We start from the raw sequence: 15156 nt of genomic DNA on the forward strand, positions 1-15156 counted from the left end.
GCGTTTATTGACCAGGCCACTCGCCAATTAATAAATGGTGCCTTTCTTGTGCTCGACATGTCGGCCCGACACATTCCCGCAATCGTTTCTCTGGAGCACAGAGAGGGTTTGTTCCTGTGAGCGCGTGTCGTGGTGTAAAGTTAAAGGTGTGCCCAGTACAAGCTGAGCAACTGCTCCCAAGCCTAAAGTCATTGCACGGTGTTTGAACGTGGCTTGTACAACCCATCTTTCTCTCTGCCCACGCATTGACACGCTCTCGGGACCCCATGGGCCCGAACCTCTGAAAGACAATGTCAGGCAGCCAGAGGTAAATCTGGAACCCATTGCAGGCAACATGTTTTTTCATTTGGATCCAGCAATCATGCACCACCAAGTCAACAAATGCTGGAGAAGTACAGAAACCTGGTGCTCGCTTAGTTCAGGCTCCAAGTACCAAGTTTGAACTATACCATCAACCAAAACCACAGAGACAAGACTTGCATTTATGCAGCTCGGTGATAAATGGTTTTATCTCCTGTGAAGCTCCCTGGGACGTTTTGCTATGTTAAAGGCGCTATATAAATGCAAGCTTTTGTTGTTATTGCATTTCGACCGTGCTTTTTCCCAACCTCAGGACATCCCAAAACGCCTTACAGCCAATGAAGTGCTTTTTTGGAGTGTAGTCACTGTTGTAATGTAGGAAACGCAGCAGCCAATTTGCGCACAGCAAGCTCCCACAAACAGCAATGTGATAATGACCCAGATCATCAGCTTATTTAGTGATGTTAATTGAGGGATAAATATTGTCCAGGACACTGGGGATAACTCCCCTGCTCTTCTTCGCAATAGTGGCCGTGGGATCTTTTGCGTCCACCTGAGAGAGCAGACTGGGCCTCGGTTTAACGTCGCATGCGAAGGGCGGAACTCGCTTAAGGTGAGCAGAGTCCTGCGACGGCGATCTTACAGAAACCGGAGTTGACTTTGGGAGCATTTGCTGGCACAAGATGGCTGCCACGTTTGCCAGCATCACAGGCAGTCTGGGCAAACTGAAAGTCGTTCATTATATGAAGTGTTTGGGGATATCGCAATATGCCGGAACGCTCATCAAGGGCAAGCAGCACAAACATAAAAGAGAAGGCAGAACTGTCCAATATTTTCTTTGGTCTTAATGTTCTTAATGGAAACGACACGGGATCTATTTCTAATCAGGCCTGACTGCATGGAAAAATGAGCCTGCGTTTCCATGTGGGTCCATTCCACAGGCCAGCATGGCCAGTATATATATATATATATATTTCAGTTCACCCTGGTTCGAGCCAAGCGTTTCATGTGGTTGGAACGATGGTTGTTCACCAATAGCCAAGACATCTGGCCATGGTGGAAAATTATAGCTACTTGCATTTTGTTTAATTTTTGCCTTCACTCGGAGGTCAAACTAATAACACGGGACGTGATCTGATGAGAAAAGCCCAGTCTAACCATTTAAATAACAAAAGAACTATTCAGAGCAGGATTTTCAAACCCGCAGTTCAAAGCTTTCGCCGTGGTTCAGTGGGCAGCACGCACACCTTCGACAGTCAACAGGTTGTGGGTTCCAAGTCCCACATCACAGACTTAAGCACAAAATTCCAGGCTGACACTCCCAGTGCAGTGCTGAGGGAGTGCCGCACTGTCGGAGGTGCCGTCTTTCGGATGTGACGTTAAACCGAGGCCCCGTCTGCCCTCTTGGGCGGATGTAAAAGATCCCATGGCCACTATTGTCAAGAAGAACAGTAGAGATCTCCCCGTCTGCTCTCTCAGGTGGATGTAAAAGATCCATTTTGAAGAAGAGCAGGGGAGTAAACCTCGGTGTATTGGCCAATATTTATCCCTCAATCAACATAACAAAAAAAAACACATTATCTGGGTCATTATCACATTGCTGTTTGTGGGAGCTTGCTGTGCACAAGTTTGCCTCAGCATTTCCTACATTACAACAGTGACCACACTCCAAAAAGTACTTCATTGGCTGTAAAGCGCTTTGAGACGTCCAATGGTCGTGAAGGGCGCTATATAAATGCAAGTCTTTTCTTTTGGGTATCCCTCAACCAACACTGAAAGCAGATGATCCGGTCATTATCTCATGGCTGAAGCGTGATGGACATGCAGTTGCTGGAAGACTTAAAAAAAAAGCAGCTAATTTTTCAAATGTCATAGGTGAGTAGATTTGTCAGAGAAATTGCCTCAGTGGGCAGACAGAAAGCTGTGTAACTGTTCATAGACGCACTGCTCCTATTTAGTGTCATAGTCCGTTAATAAATATTGCATCGTTAATATAATACGTGACCCTTTTCCCAATCCCCACTACCTTGCCCCTCTCGCATTCTAGCAACACAAAAGTGCTCCAGCTGGTTATGCAACCAAGCACGAGGAGACCTTAGCCTACAGAGGGCACTGGGCTTGAACATATTTTAGTGTGGTACAGACCGACAACTGCTGTCGGTGTTGCTATTGTACGAATCCTTAATGCTGGTGTCTCCAGCTCATTTCTCCATGGTGATGATGGAGATGGTTACCTGTCTCGTGCCTCTGTTACAATCATGGGGGGAGGAATTTGACACGTGCGTGCTAAGCATTCGCACAACCATATCGCCGCGAGAACTTTCTCGCCTTACTGTGTCGAAAGAGCATACGAATTGTCCTTATACACACAAGAATATCTGTGACTAAACAGGCTGCTTGGGAAAGACGCAGTTCAGTAATATGCTATGCAAATTGTGTTAGTCCACATTGATTCACATCTGAAAAATAAGCCTCTGAATAATTACATTTAATGTCAAGGCGTCGTTTTGCATTCAGAGGTGATTGCTCTTTGTAGTAAAGGATCTGCAGTACGCAGGCAAAGTATGAATAATCAATATCCCTCGCTCAACTAAAAACACATCACAGATTGCTTTGAAAAAGTGATTCGGATGTTGGGGGGGCAAGGGGCATTTGAACTCTCTTGGCTTCACCAATGACAACAACCAACTTGCATTTATATAGCCACCTCGAGGTAGAAAGGCATCTCGAGGTACTACATGGAGGTTTGATAGGGAAAGAAAATGGGAGGTATAGCCCAAGAAGGAGAAATTATGTGTACTGGCCTAAAGCTTGGTCAAAGAGGTGGTTTTGATGTTGGATTTTAAATAACGGGTTAGAGGCAGAGGGGCTTAGAGTTGTGTCGGGATATAAACTGTTTCGGTGAGAATCAACCGAGACTGAAGCACCTTCGAATGCTTTAAAGAGGTCTCTGGATAATTTTATTGACGTGAAGACAACAGTCTTCAGAGAAGGTTCACTCAGTTGATTCCGGAGATGAGGGGTTTAATTTATGAAGATAAGTTGAGCAGGTTGGGCCTCTACACATTGGAGTTCAGAAGAATGTGAGGTGATCGTATCGAAACATGTAAGATAATGAGGGGGCTGGACAAGGTAAATGCAGAGAGGATATTTCCACTCATAGAGGAAAATAAAACTAGGGGACATAGTCTTAGAATAAAGGGTCGCCTGTTTAAAATGGAGATGAGAAGGAATTTCTTTTCTCAGAGGGTTGTAAATCTGTGGAATTCTCTACCCCAGAGAGCTGTGGAGGCTGGGTCATTGAATATATTTAAGGCGGAGATAGACAGATTTTTGAGCGACAAGGGAGTGAAGGGTTATGGAGAGCGGGCGGGGAAGTGGAGCTGAGTCCAGGATCGGATCAGCCATGATCTTATTAAAAGGTGGAGCAGGCTCGAGGGGCCAAGTTGCCGACTCCTGCTCCTATTTCTTATGGTCTTATGCTCTTAGTTTTCCAGATTTTAAAAAATTTGTTCACGGAATGTGGACGTTATTGTCCATCCATAATTTATTATTTATTTTTTTTATTTAAATTTTTCGTTGCCAATCTTTCCAATTCTTTGTCAAATCACAAACGCCAGAGGTCACCTTGCACACATCAAGGATCACTCTGCGCCAATGCTCTTAGCCAAAAGGCCTAGAGCCACTGCACCGTTCCTGGAAGTACTGCAATATCAGGTTCGTGCCATGGAGGTGGATGGGTCAGGCCCCCCACACACCTCCGTGGAGGTGGATGGGTCAATCCACCCCACCCACCTCCTATTTCCAAAAAGCATAGGAGAACCACCTTCCTGATCCAGGGAGAACCACTTTGGGGTCATGGTTACTCCCCTGTCAGGTCAGTTACGCATGATCTTAGCCAAAAGGCTGAGAAGCGATGGGCCATAATTTTTTTTTTTTTTAATTTTTCGTTGCCAATCTTTCCAATTCTTTGTCAAATCGCAAACGCCAGAGGTCACCTTGGGCCCATTCAAGGATCACTCTGCGCCAATGCTCTTAGCCAAAAGGCCTAGAGCCACTGCACCGTTCCTGGAAGTACTGCAATACCAGGTTCGTGCCATGGAGGTGGATGGGTCAGGTGATTTCTCCATTCCTCTGTGTACAGTATCTCTATCTGATCTCTCCATTCCTCTGTGTACAGTATCTCTATCTGATCTCTCCATTCACTTCCCCTCTCTGTGCAGTCATTCTATTTGATCTCTCCATTCCCCTGTGTACAGTATCTCCATCTGATCTCTCCATTCCCCTGTGTACAGTATCTCTATCTGATTTCTCCATTCACCTTCTCTCTATCCCTTGACCCCTTGTTGTTTTGGGACCAGGGTAAACAGTTGCTCAGGAGTCAACTGGCCAATGCCATTAATGTTCTTTGACGACCTCATTAATATCTCTTCTTGGTCTTACTGTAATGGAAACACACTCCGCTTATGCAGTCCCCAATTGTGCATTGAGTGTTAATGGCAGGTGTCGGCAGACCTTTGCTGCTCCTTTTGCAGCGCCTGCAGTGTGGGTTGGGAAGTCAGACACAGGTAGTTTACTATTATGTATCTGAGATGTTGAACAAGTGCCTCGAGTGTCTGGAAGATTTATGGATGGAACTGTTTCTCTACATTGTCGGACTGCTTGTCTGACATCTAGTCTTGAATGAACTGCAATTTCCTTCAGTTAAACATCGAGAGAGGGTGAAGCCATCGTCTTCAGTCCCCACCGTAAACTCCATACCCTTACCACCAATTCCATGTTGGGTAGGAGTGCCAAGCGGAGAGAGAGAAAGAGAGAGAGAAAGAGAGAGCGAAAGAGAGAGAAAGAGAGAAAGAAAGAGAGAAAAAAAGAAAGAAAGAGAGAAAGAGAAAAAGAAAGAAAGAATAAAGGAAAGAAGAAGAAAAAAGACTTTAATTTATATAGTGCCTTTCACAATAAATATTGGCCAGGACATCGGGAATAACTCCCCTGTTCTTCTTTGAAAATAGTGCTGTGGGATCTTTTACACATGAGAGGGTAGATGGGGCCTCGGTTTAACGTCTCATCCAAAAGATGATATGGAGAAAAAGGTGGGTAAATGAGGTTCAGATCAGCTATGATTCAATTGAATCGAGGGGCAGAATGGCCTCCTCCTGTTCCTATGAGCCAATAATAATAATTTTAACAGTGAGTTGGGCAGGCATTCGGTGAGAAAATCAATTGAGGGACAATTAGTGAATGTGTTGGCCAGGAGGGCTGAAATGCTCTTTTCTGGTCTTGCATGTTGCGACGTTTATATTGGCCAAATGTAACCCGAGTACAATTCTGGACTGGTTGGGCCGAATGGCAGGTTTCTGTGATGTATATCCTGTGTAAAATTCTCCTGGCCATACCAGTGGATGGGTGCTCACGTTCATTCGTGCGAGGGCGAGGGACTGACTTGAGTGGGAGGAACAGACACGTTAACTGGGCAGAGGAACAAGCATCAGAGGAGAGGAATTTGCAATTTATCCGATCCTTTTTAATGCTCGAGTGTCAGCTGTGGCTCAATCGGCAGCACTCTCTCTCGCCTCGGAGTCAGCAGGTTGTGGGTTCAAGTCCCACTCCAGGGACTCAAGCACATAAATCTAGGCTGACACGCCCAGTGCAGTGCTGAAGGAGTGCCGCACTGTCGGAGGGGCCGTCTTTCGGATGAGACGTTAAACCCTCAGGTGGATGTAAAAGATCCCATGGTACTATTTTGAAGAAGAGCAGAGGAGTTATCCCTGGTGTCTTGGGGTCAATACTTATCCCTCAAGCAACATAACAAAAACAGATTATCTGGACATTATCACATTGCTGTGTGTGGGAGCTTGCTGTGCGCAAATTGGCTGCCGCGTTTCCCACATTACAACAGTGACTACACTCCAAAAAGTACTTCATTGGCTGCAAAGCGCTTTGAGATGACCGATGGTGATGAAAGGCGCTATAGAAATGCAAGTCTTTTTCTTGTGCTTTCTGAAAGCGGTGACGGAATGATAAGAGCCCCTTATTTTCTTCGTGCCGAAGAAAGACAGACGGCGTTGTCGACAAGGACAAGCGTACGAGTCGGAAGGTGCGTTTCGCAGGTCTCAGTGGTGCGGGCGGTGAGACAGTGAACGGCTTTGGGGAGGAGAGGGAGAGCGAGAGGAAACATGAGACCCACGCTGGAAGGCGAGGGAGGAGGCTTGACATGACAACCCTTTGGGCCGTGGTTTGTGCACGTGTACCGTGTGTGTAGTGCGGAAAGATCCAATTCTAAACACGGCTGCAAACCTGAGTCAGCTGAGGAGGGGGGAGTGACTGACTGTAAATATTGAGAGTGTAAGAGCAATTGATCAGGGTTGGCACAATGCTAAGCTAAACAATTCCTTATTATCTGTTCTGAAAGACACTGTAAACACATTAGACTGTAGAAAATGCGCTGCACACATGTTATAACACCAGGCTGATTGATTAAATGCTGGAGCTCTCTGTAACTTGTGTCATTATTTCGGGATGATGGACAGCCTGTTGGTTCCTGTGTGATTAATCTTTCTGTGATGTATATTAAATGGTGCACCATTCTGAAATGCCCCTCCGTAATCTCTGCCCAACCTCCTTGTATCCCGCAGGGACGGAATACAGCGATGTGCTGCCCGACTCCTTCCCATCTTCGCCGGCAGAGCCCTTGCCACAGTTCCTGGTGGAGCCGGAGGACGCCTACATCGTGAAGAACAAGCCGGTCATGATGACCTGCACGGCCACCCCAGCAACGCAGATCTACTTCAAGTGCAACGGGGACTGGGTGCACCAGAAGGACCACGTGACCGAGGAGAACGTGGACGAGGTCACAGGTAAGGCACTTGCCGTGCGCAAATCGGCTGCCGCGTGCAACAGTGACTGCACCTCAATAAAGTGCTTCACTGGGGAAAAGCGGGAATATGCGGGTGCTGAGATAGAGGATCAGCCATGATCATATTGAATGGCAGTGCAGACTTGAAGGGCCGAATGGCCGACTACGTCTCCTATTTTCTGATTGGCTGTAAAGCGCTTTGAGACACGCTGAGGTGGTGAAAGGCGCTGTGGAAATCTTGCTTACATTAGGCCTTGCTATTTACTCGGGTCAGAAGGTCGTGGGTTCGAGTCCCACTCCAGGGACTCAAGCACATCATTCCAGGCTGACACTCCCAGTGCAGTGCTGAAGGTGTGCCACACTGTCGGAGGTGCCATCTTTCAGATGAGACGTTAATGAGGCCCCGTCTGCTCTCTCAGGTGGACGGAAAAGATCCCACGGCCTCTGTTTCGAAGAAGAGCGGGGGAGTTATCCCCAGTGTCCTGGCAAATATTTATCCCTCAATCAAGACTTAAAAATAATTAGATGATCTGGGCCAATATCTCATTGCTGTGTGTGGGAGCTTGCTGTGCGCAAATTGGCTGCCGCGTTTCCCACATTACAACAGTGACTACACTCCAATAAAGTGCTTCATTGGCTGTAAAGTGCTTTTGGACATCCGGCGTTCGTGAAAGGCGCTATATAAATTTTGCTTCCATTAGTCCTTGCGATTTCCTTTGCAGCGTTGCCCTCTCTGTAAATTGTAAACACTAGCAGCGAACCAACTGTTGGAGGCAGACTCAGTCGTGGCTTTCAAAAGGGAGTTGGATAAATATCTGAAGTAAAAACAGTTGCAGGGCAACAGGGAAAGGACGGGGGGAGTGGGACTGGCTGAGGTGCTCTTGCAGGGAGCCGGCACGGGCTCGATGGGCCGAATGGCCTCCTTCTGTGCTGTAACCATTCTCTGATTCTATAAAGGAATGCCCCTGTTCCAAGCTCTCCCTCCCCAATGTTCTCTGCTTCTCTCTTCAAGGTGCCAACTTGAACTTGAATACCCACACATGGCAAAAAAGACAGGACGGGACCAGCTGGCCCATCAAGCTAGCCCTGTCCCGGGATGGTGCAGCTTACGCATACCATCACTCTCATTCTGCAGTCAGAGGCTCACGGGAGTCACTTCTCATCTTGCGATCGGTCACTGCCAGATTGAGCAAGGCTAATTAGCACAGATAACTGCTGCTGACATTGTCCTGGTGAAACAGCAGTTTACTTGCACTATTTTTAACTTATTATACAGTATACGGCAATGTTCTCCGTCAGCTGCACTTTGTTCTGCGCGGGCCTGTCTCTTTTAAGGCGTGGTCCCTTTAAATATCTGCGCGAGCCCGGCACGTGCCGGTGAGCGGCCTGCACGGGACTTTGAGATTACTGTGCGTCCGCGCACCGCAGACCTGAGGGGGAACATTGGTTTACGGTACTGATTGCCCAGGATGCAATCTCCGCTCGGTTTTGGTCGAGTGGATACAGAGAGAATGGGCTTGACTTCCCCCCAAAGCCACTCCTCGCCCGATTGCCACCCAGAAACATGGCTAACGTTCTGCAACTGGCGCCGGTGAAAACTCCGCTGGTGGACAAGAGCGCAACTCGAGGCTATCCATGCAAGATAGTCACCAGGAAATCCAATCGGGAATTCAGAGGAAACTTCTTACTGTGGAACTCGTTGCCACAGGGAGGGGTTGAGGTGAATAGTATCGATGCATTTAAGGGGAGGCTGGACAAGTATATGTGGGAGAAGGGAATAGAGGGTTATGCTGATAGATTTAGATGAGGAAAGACGGGAGAAGGCTCGAGTGGAGCATGGACTGGTTGGGTCGAATGACCTGTTTCTGTGCCGTATATCTGATGTAATCCGGTGTAAATGAGGCTGGGGCTGGAAACTCTGCTAGGGGCAGCTGCAGCACTTTCACCCTCCGCAAAGGGGATGGAGTGTAAAAGCAAGGAAGGCTTGCTACAGCTATATAAGGTATTGGTGAGGCCACACCTGGAATACTGCGTGCAGTTTTGCTTTCCGTATTTAAGGAAGGATATACTTGCTTTGGGGGCAGTTCAGAGAAGGTTCACTAGGTTGATTCCGGGGATGAGGGGGTTTACTTATGAGGAAAGGTTGAGCGGGTTGGACCTCTACTCATTGGAATTCAGAAGAATGAGAGGTGATCTTATCGAAACGTATAAGATTATGAGGGGACTTGACAAGGTGGATGCAGAGAGGATGTTTCCACTGATGGGGGAGACTAGAACTAGGGGGCATGATCTTAGAATGAGGGGCCGCCCATTTAAAACAGAGATGAGGAGGAATTTCTTCTCTCAGAGGGTTGTGGAATTCGTTGCCTCAGAGAGCTGTGGAAGCTGAGACATTAAATAAATTTAAGACAGTTTCTTAACCGATTAAGGGAATAAGGGGTTATGGGGAGCGGGCGGGGAAGTGGAGCTGAGTCCATGATCGGATCAGCCTTGATCGTATTGAATGGCGGAGCAGGCTCGAGGGGCCGAATGGCCGGCTCCTGCTCCTGTCTCTTTTGTTCTTATGTTCACACCACCGCCCACCATTCCAACGACACAGATGAGGTTGAGCATACTCTGCAGCCCAGCCGGATCCATAAGACAGCAGCTGGGGCAGGGAACAATGCTTGCTGTTGCCTTGGGGCGCGATAGCTAAATCCAGCAACCTCAGCACAGGCCACGTTTAGTTTTGAAAAGGGCGCAGCGCTGGTATGCAGAACATGAACAGAATACAGCTTAAACTGACGCTAAATGTTAATGCATGTTTATGTTGCAACAAATACTCTTTAGACTTTGAACAGACCTATAATTATGCCTTCAGCACACTGTCTCCACAAAGTCTGTTCTCGAATGGTGCTGGTAGCATGTTCCCATTGTTATATGTTTTTTTAATGTTGTGTGTGTATGTTTTCTTTATAGCTCTGCTCGTTTGCTTGCTCTTTGCTTAACAAGATAGAAGAATGTACTGTCTTTATAAGTGGCACTTATCCTCTCTCTGCTAATTAACATTCTTCATTCCGACAGTAACAGACTGAAAAACTGCATCCCTTTGTTTATGACATTGCGGGGGGAGAAATTGGCCTGCTTTGCGCTTCCTGTTAGCGCCTGCAGAGGGCGGTAACCGGGCGGTGAGGGGTTACCAACCGGGCGCAGCGAATTCACCGATGCCCACGCACCTCCCCGGCGGTTTTGCGCCGGCGCTAACACTTGCCGCCTCGGTCTCTCGCGCCCCGTAGATCGTGACGTCATCCGGTGCGCAGCGCCCCGTTACCGCCCCGGATGTGGTATTCACTCCCACCCTCTGCAGCGTCGCCGGGCGTCAACAACGGCAGCCAGAGGAGGTGTTGCCGCCTCAGCCGGCCGCTCGGGGGAGCGATAATCAAAGGCAGTGCCGGTCAGGCTGGGCAAAATGTAATCTTCGCACCAGTGTGGTGTCTGCTGTTTGATTTCGATGGCTCATTGCTGCACCCTTCAGTCTCTGAGAGTACTTGGGGCAGTGCTGGAAGGCGTGCAGGCCCCGTGGCCCCACAGAAAGAAAAGGAAGAATCTTGTAACCCAACGTTGGTCTCTGATGTCAGCAGCGCTGCTTTGAACCTCCTTCAGCGGTCTGCCATCACCGCCCCTCTCACACACTTCAGCGCCCGAAGAGAAGTGAAGGCGCTTGAGTTAGCATTCCACTTCCCGCTTGGAGCGCTAAAGCTGAAGATCCCGGGATGAAAAAAGGATTATCGCCCGGCGATTCTCACTTCTCAACCCCAACCCGGGCAAAATGGAATTTCTGGCCCGAGTGGGTATATGATCATAGAATCATGGATGTTTCAGCATGGAAGGAAACCATTCAGCCCATCATACCTGGAAATGATTTGACCAATAGTTGGATGGTGGAAGTGTAGGGTGAACATCCTTTTCTTCCTGACATTGAAGGTCAGCCGTGGCTCAGTGGGCAGCACCCTTGCCTCTGAGTCAGAAGGTTGTGGGTTCAAGTCACACTCCAGGGACCCGTGCACAAAAACCCAGGCTGACACTTGCAGTGTAGTGCTGAGAGAGTGCTGCACTGTCGGAGGTGCCGCCTTTCAGGTGAGACCTTAAACCGAGGCCCCGTCTGCTGTCTCAAGTGGACATAAAAGATCCTGTGGCACTATTTCCAAGAAGAGCAGGGGAGTTATGTCCTGGGGCCAATATTTTTCCCTCAATCAACATAACAAAAAAACAGATTATCTGGTCATTATCACATGGCTTTTGTGGGAGCTTGCTGTGCGCAAATTGGCAACTGCGCTTCCCACATTACAACAGTGACTGCACTCCAAAAGTACTTCATTGACTGTAAAGCACTTTAGGGCACCCGATCATTGTGAAAGGCGCTATATAAATGCAAGTCTTTCTTACTGTTAGCAGAAAAAAATCCGCCCCTTCAAACAAAAGGATTATATAAAGAAATAAAGGTGTTGAAGTTACTATTGGCAATGTTATCCAATGCAGATTTAACATTAACATACATTTTTATAGGGCCTTTAGCGTAATAAAACGTAACGAGGCTCTTCACGGGAACGTTCTCAAACAAAAATTGACACTGCGCCAAAGTAGGAGACATTTGGACAGGTGGCCAAATGCTTGGTCAAGGAGGGAGGTTTAAAGCAGAATAAGGTAGAGAGGTTTAGGGAAGGGAATTTCCAGAGCTTGGGGCCCAGATGGCTGAAGACATCCATGCAACACATTGGCCCAGAAATTGTGGTCGGAGGCTTCCCGGGGGCAATTGCCTCCAGCCTGAAACGTTTCTCCGACAGTACCTGGTGGTCCGGGAGGAGCGTGGGATTCTGGTGAGGAGGCCTTCTCTTCCCGCGCGCTCCCATCCTCCGGGTTCCCACGGAGACGGTGCAGTCATGTGTGACTGCTCAGCCAATCAGGTACAGCATTCCACAACTTTCTCATTAATAGCAACGGGAACTCCGTATCTACCCGTTCTCATTGCTGTTAATGGAGGAAAAAACAGACACAATAAACACCATAATAAAAAATAAAAAACACACCTCACATAATTAAAATTAATTGAAATTAAAGTTAATAAATGCCTTAGGAAAAAAAAAATATTTTTCCGATTTTTATAAAAGTTTTGTAATTAGGGTTAAAAATAAACTTACCTTAGTGCGCAGGGTTTTTAACAATAAAATGTGTTTTTTAAATTTAATTTAATTATATTTTTGTATGTTTTAAAACTCTTTACGCCTGTAAAAGTAGACTATACGCCTGCTTTTATCAGGCGCAAGAGTTTTGGGGGCATTTGCTGGGCAAGAGATGGGTAAATCCCGCAATCTTGCCCTTGCAAGTGTCCTCGCTCCTGAGTTGCGGAGGATCTGTCCAGCTCCAGCTTGACAGATCAGAAAAGCCGGATTTCAGCGCCTGCGCATTGTGTGCTGAAAACCGGCTTTTGCGATGCCTTCCCGGGTCCGTACACACTCCGTACACACTCCGCACAGACCCGGGAGGCAAGGATTTCCAGGCCGATGCTGCTCGCTGCTATGTTAACAGAATCGTTCACCTATGCATACACAGAGGATTTGGGATGACTTTGTTGAGTGTTTGTACAGTAAAACGACTTCTGCTCTTCATTGACTGTTCCTCTGCTCAAGGGAGGGGCTTTATTCACAGAACCAAAGCTTGTTATTTACAACTAGTGCTGAACTATACAGACCGGATACATTAGCGTAAATCTAAAATACATTAGAGACAGTTAGCTTTGGGAGATGTTTCTGGGTCGCTGCAGTGAGTAAATAAAGAGCCAGTTATTTGATATGTCTGAGAGTTACTGCTGAAACTGTACACCGGAGAACTGATGTATTTTTTAGTTCCCCCCACCCCTCGTTAGTTAACAATTGTGTTACGTCATGCGTATGAACTTCTCAAAACACATTCAGTCAGAAAGGAAAGGAGATTGTAATGTATTTGCTTCATGGGTTCTTTGCTTAAGGATTCATAGCAACACATTGCTATTAAGAACTAGTTGGTTTATTAGCAAAAGGTTTAACAATCACACGACACATTACCAGTTCATCCACCAGGCTCACAACTGCATACCTCATCATGGATCCCCCGCACCCAGTTGGCTGGGGTTTTATTGAGTCTTGTGAACATCACGTGACTGGCTAAGCCACTCACAATGCAACAGCTCTACAACTATTTTAAAGTTGAAACATTAATACAAATGCCCCCTTATTAAAGGGGGGCACTAAAACCGACACAATAAACAAATTAAACTTTTGACAGCAAACTAATTCAAATTAAAATTTGGTTGCCGGGGGTGATGATGCACTCCAGTCCCTCCGGCGCCCACCTCTCGCGGAAGGCCGCGAGCGTACCGATGGATACCATGTGCTCCATCTCCAGGGACACCCTGGCTCAGATGTAACCGCGGAAGAGAGGCAGGCAGTCGGGCTGAAAGACCCCCTCGACCGCCCGCTGCCTGGACCGGTTAATGGCCACCTTGGCCATACCCAGGATCAGTCCCACAGCTCTACAAACCTGTGAGCATCCTCACAGGTGCATACGTTACAGAGATAGACCAACTCCCCCTTCCCTGCTCTCGGGTTATGCCAGTTTGGCTCAGTTTGGCTGAATCAGAAGGTTGTGGGTTTGAGTCCCGGTTTGGGATTCAAGCACACAATCTGGGGTTGGCACAGCATTGCAGTGCCAAGTAAGGGCTGCATTATTGGAGGTGTTGTTTTTCAGAGGACATGTTAAATCAGGACCCTCTCTGCTGGTTCAGGTATATGTTGAAGATCCCATGGCATTATTTGCTGAAGAGGAATTCTCCCAATGTTTGGGTCAACATTCGATGGGTCGAATGGCCTCCTTCTGTGCCATAAATTTCTATGATTCCTCACAAAACCAGCACCACCAAAAATAATGCAACTTGTCGGTGAGACCGTGATGTGTGCAAAATGGCCGCCATTGTTACCTCTATAATAGGACTCATTCAACGTGAGATGGTTTTAAAAGGTCTTGTAAAAGTTCGACTCTCTTTATTTTCCTGCCTATTGTAAGCATAGGATCAGGGGGAGCCCTTTGAGCCTGTTCCACCATTCAATGAGATCATGGCTGATCTGCGACCTAACTCCATATACCTGCCTTTGCCCCATATTCCTTAATACCCAAAACTAATCTCAGAATTAAAATTAACAATTAATCCAGCATCAACTGCTGTTTGCGGAAGAGAGTTCCAAATTTCTAGCATCCTCTGTGTGTAGAGGTGTTTCCTAATTTCACTCCTGAAAGGTCTGGCTCTAATTTTTAGACTTTGCCCCCTAGTCCTACACTCCCCAACCAGCGGGAATAGTTTCTCTCTGTCTACCCCCATCAAGTTCCTCTTGGTGGTTTGCCAAGCCAGCCTGCCGGATGTTATTGTTGAGGGTTGTGCATTGTGTTGCTCATTCAATTTGCAAAATACTTTGGGCTAAAAATTCGTTATAGCCCGGTTTGAGGTGGTGACACTGCCTGGTCACTAACGTTAGCGGCAGACGATATTTAGCGGGATATTCACTTTAAGCACCCCGAGGGGAGTGGAGCGCGAAGGGAAATGTGCCCCACCCCTCTCAGGGCGCTAACCCTGATTCCTGGGGGGCTATCGCGGGAGCATTGCTGAAGGTTTGTCGCTAGGAAACCGGCATCCCAGCGCCTAAAGGGGAGGTCAGCTGACCATCCGAAAAGTTATAGAAAATCCAAGGCAGCCAAACAACAGTATCGAGCATCGAGGAGAGACGCATTAACGGAAAGAAATTTTACTTTAACTGCCCACCGGCTCCCCGTCGGACATATCGCCCGGCAGCCTCTCTGTGACGCCTGCTTTCCCTGTCGGGAGTGGCGCCGGGTGCCACTGGGGCGTTGCATACTCACTGACGCCAACCAGTGGGTGGTGCTAGAGTGCTCAGTGCCATTGGTAAACCGCTATTGAAGTTCACGGGAGGCACTGC

General features: G+C 47.6%; 1 protein-coding gene and 1 pseudogene across 3 annotated transcripts in view; one reads left to right on the forward strand and one right to left on the reverse strand.

Annotated features, from left to right (window-relative positions):
- The window catches only part of unc5b (unc-5 netrin receptor B), a 277925-nt gene that overhangs the window by 180283 nt on the left and 82486 nt on the right, over positions 1-15156 (forward strand). For all 3 annotated transcript variants that reach the window (XM_070865552.1, XM_070865553.1, XM_070865554.1), the window contains exon 2: positions 6933-7154. In XM_070865552.1, coding sequence (XP_070721653.1) covers positions 6933-7154 — 222 coding nt within the window. The remainder of the gene's footprint in view (positions 1-6932; positions 7155-15156) is intronic.
- On the reverse strand, positions 3981-4218 carry LOC139235205 (U2 spliceosomal RNA; annotated as a pseudogene).

Source organism: Pristiophorus japonicus, chromosome 22, assembly GCF_044704955.1.
Source record: "Pristiophorus japonicus isolate sPriJap1 chromosome 22, sPriJap1.hap1, whole genome shotgun sequence".
Classification (NCBI taxonomy): Eukaryota; Metazoa; Chordata; class Chondrichthyes; family Pristiophoridae; genus Pristiophorus; species Pristiophorus japonicus.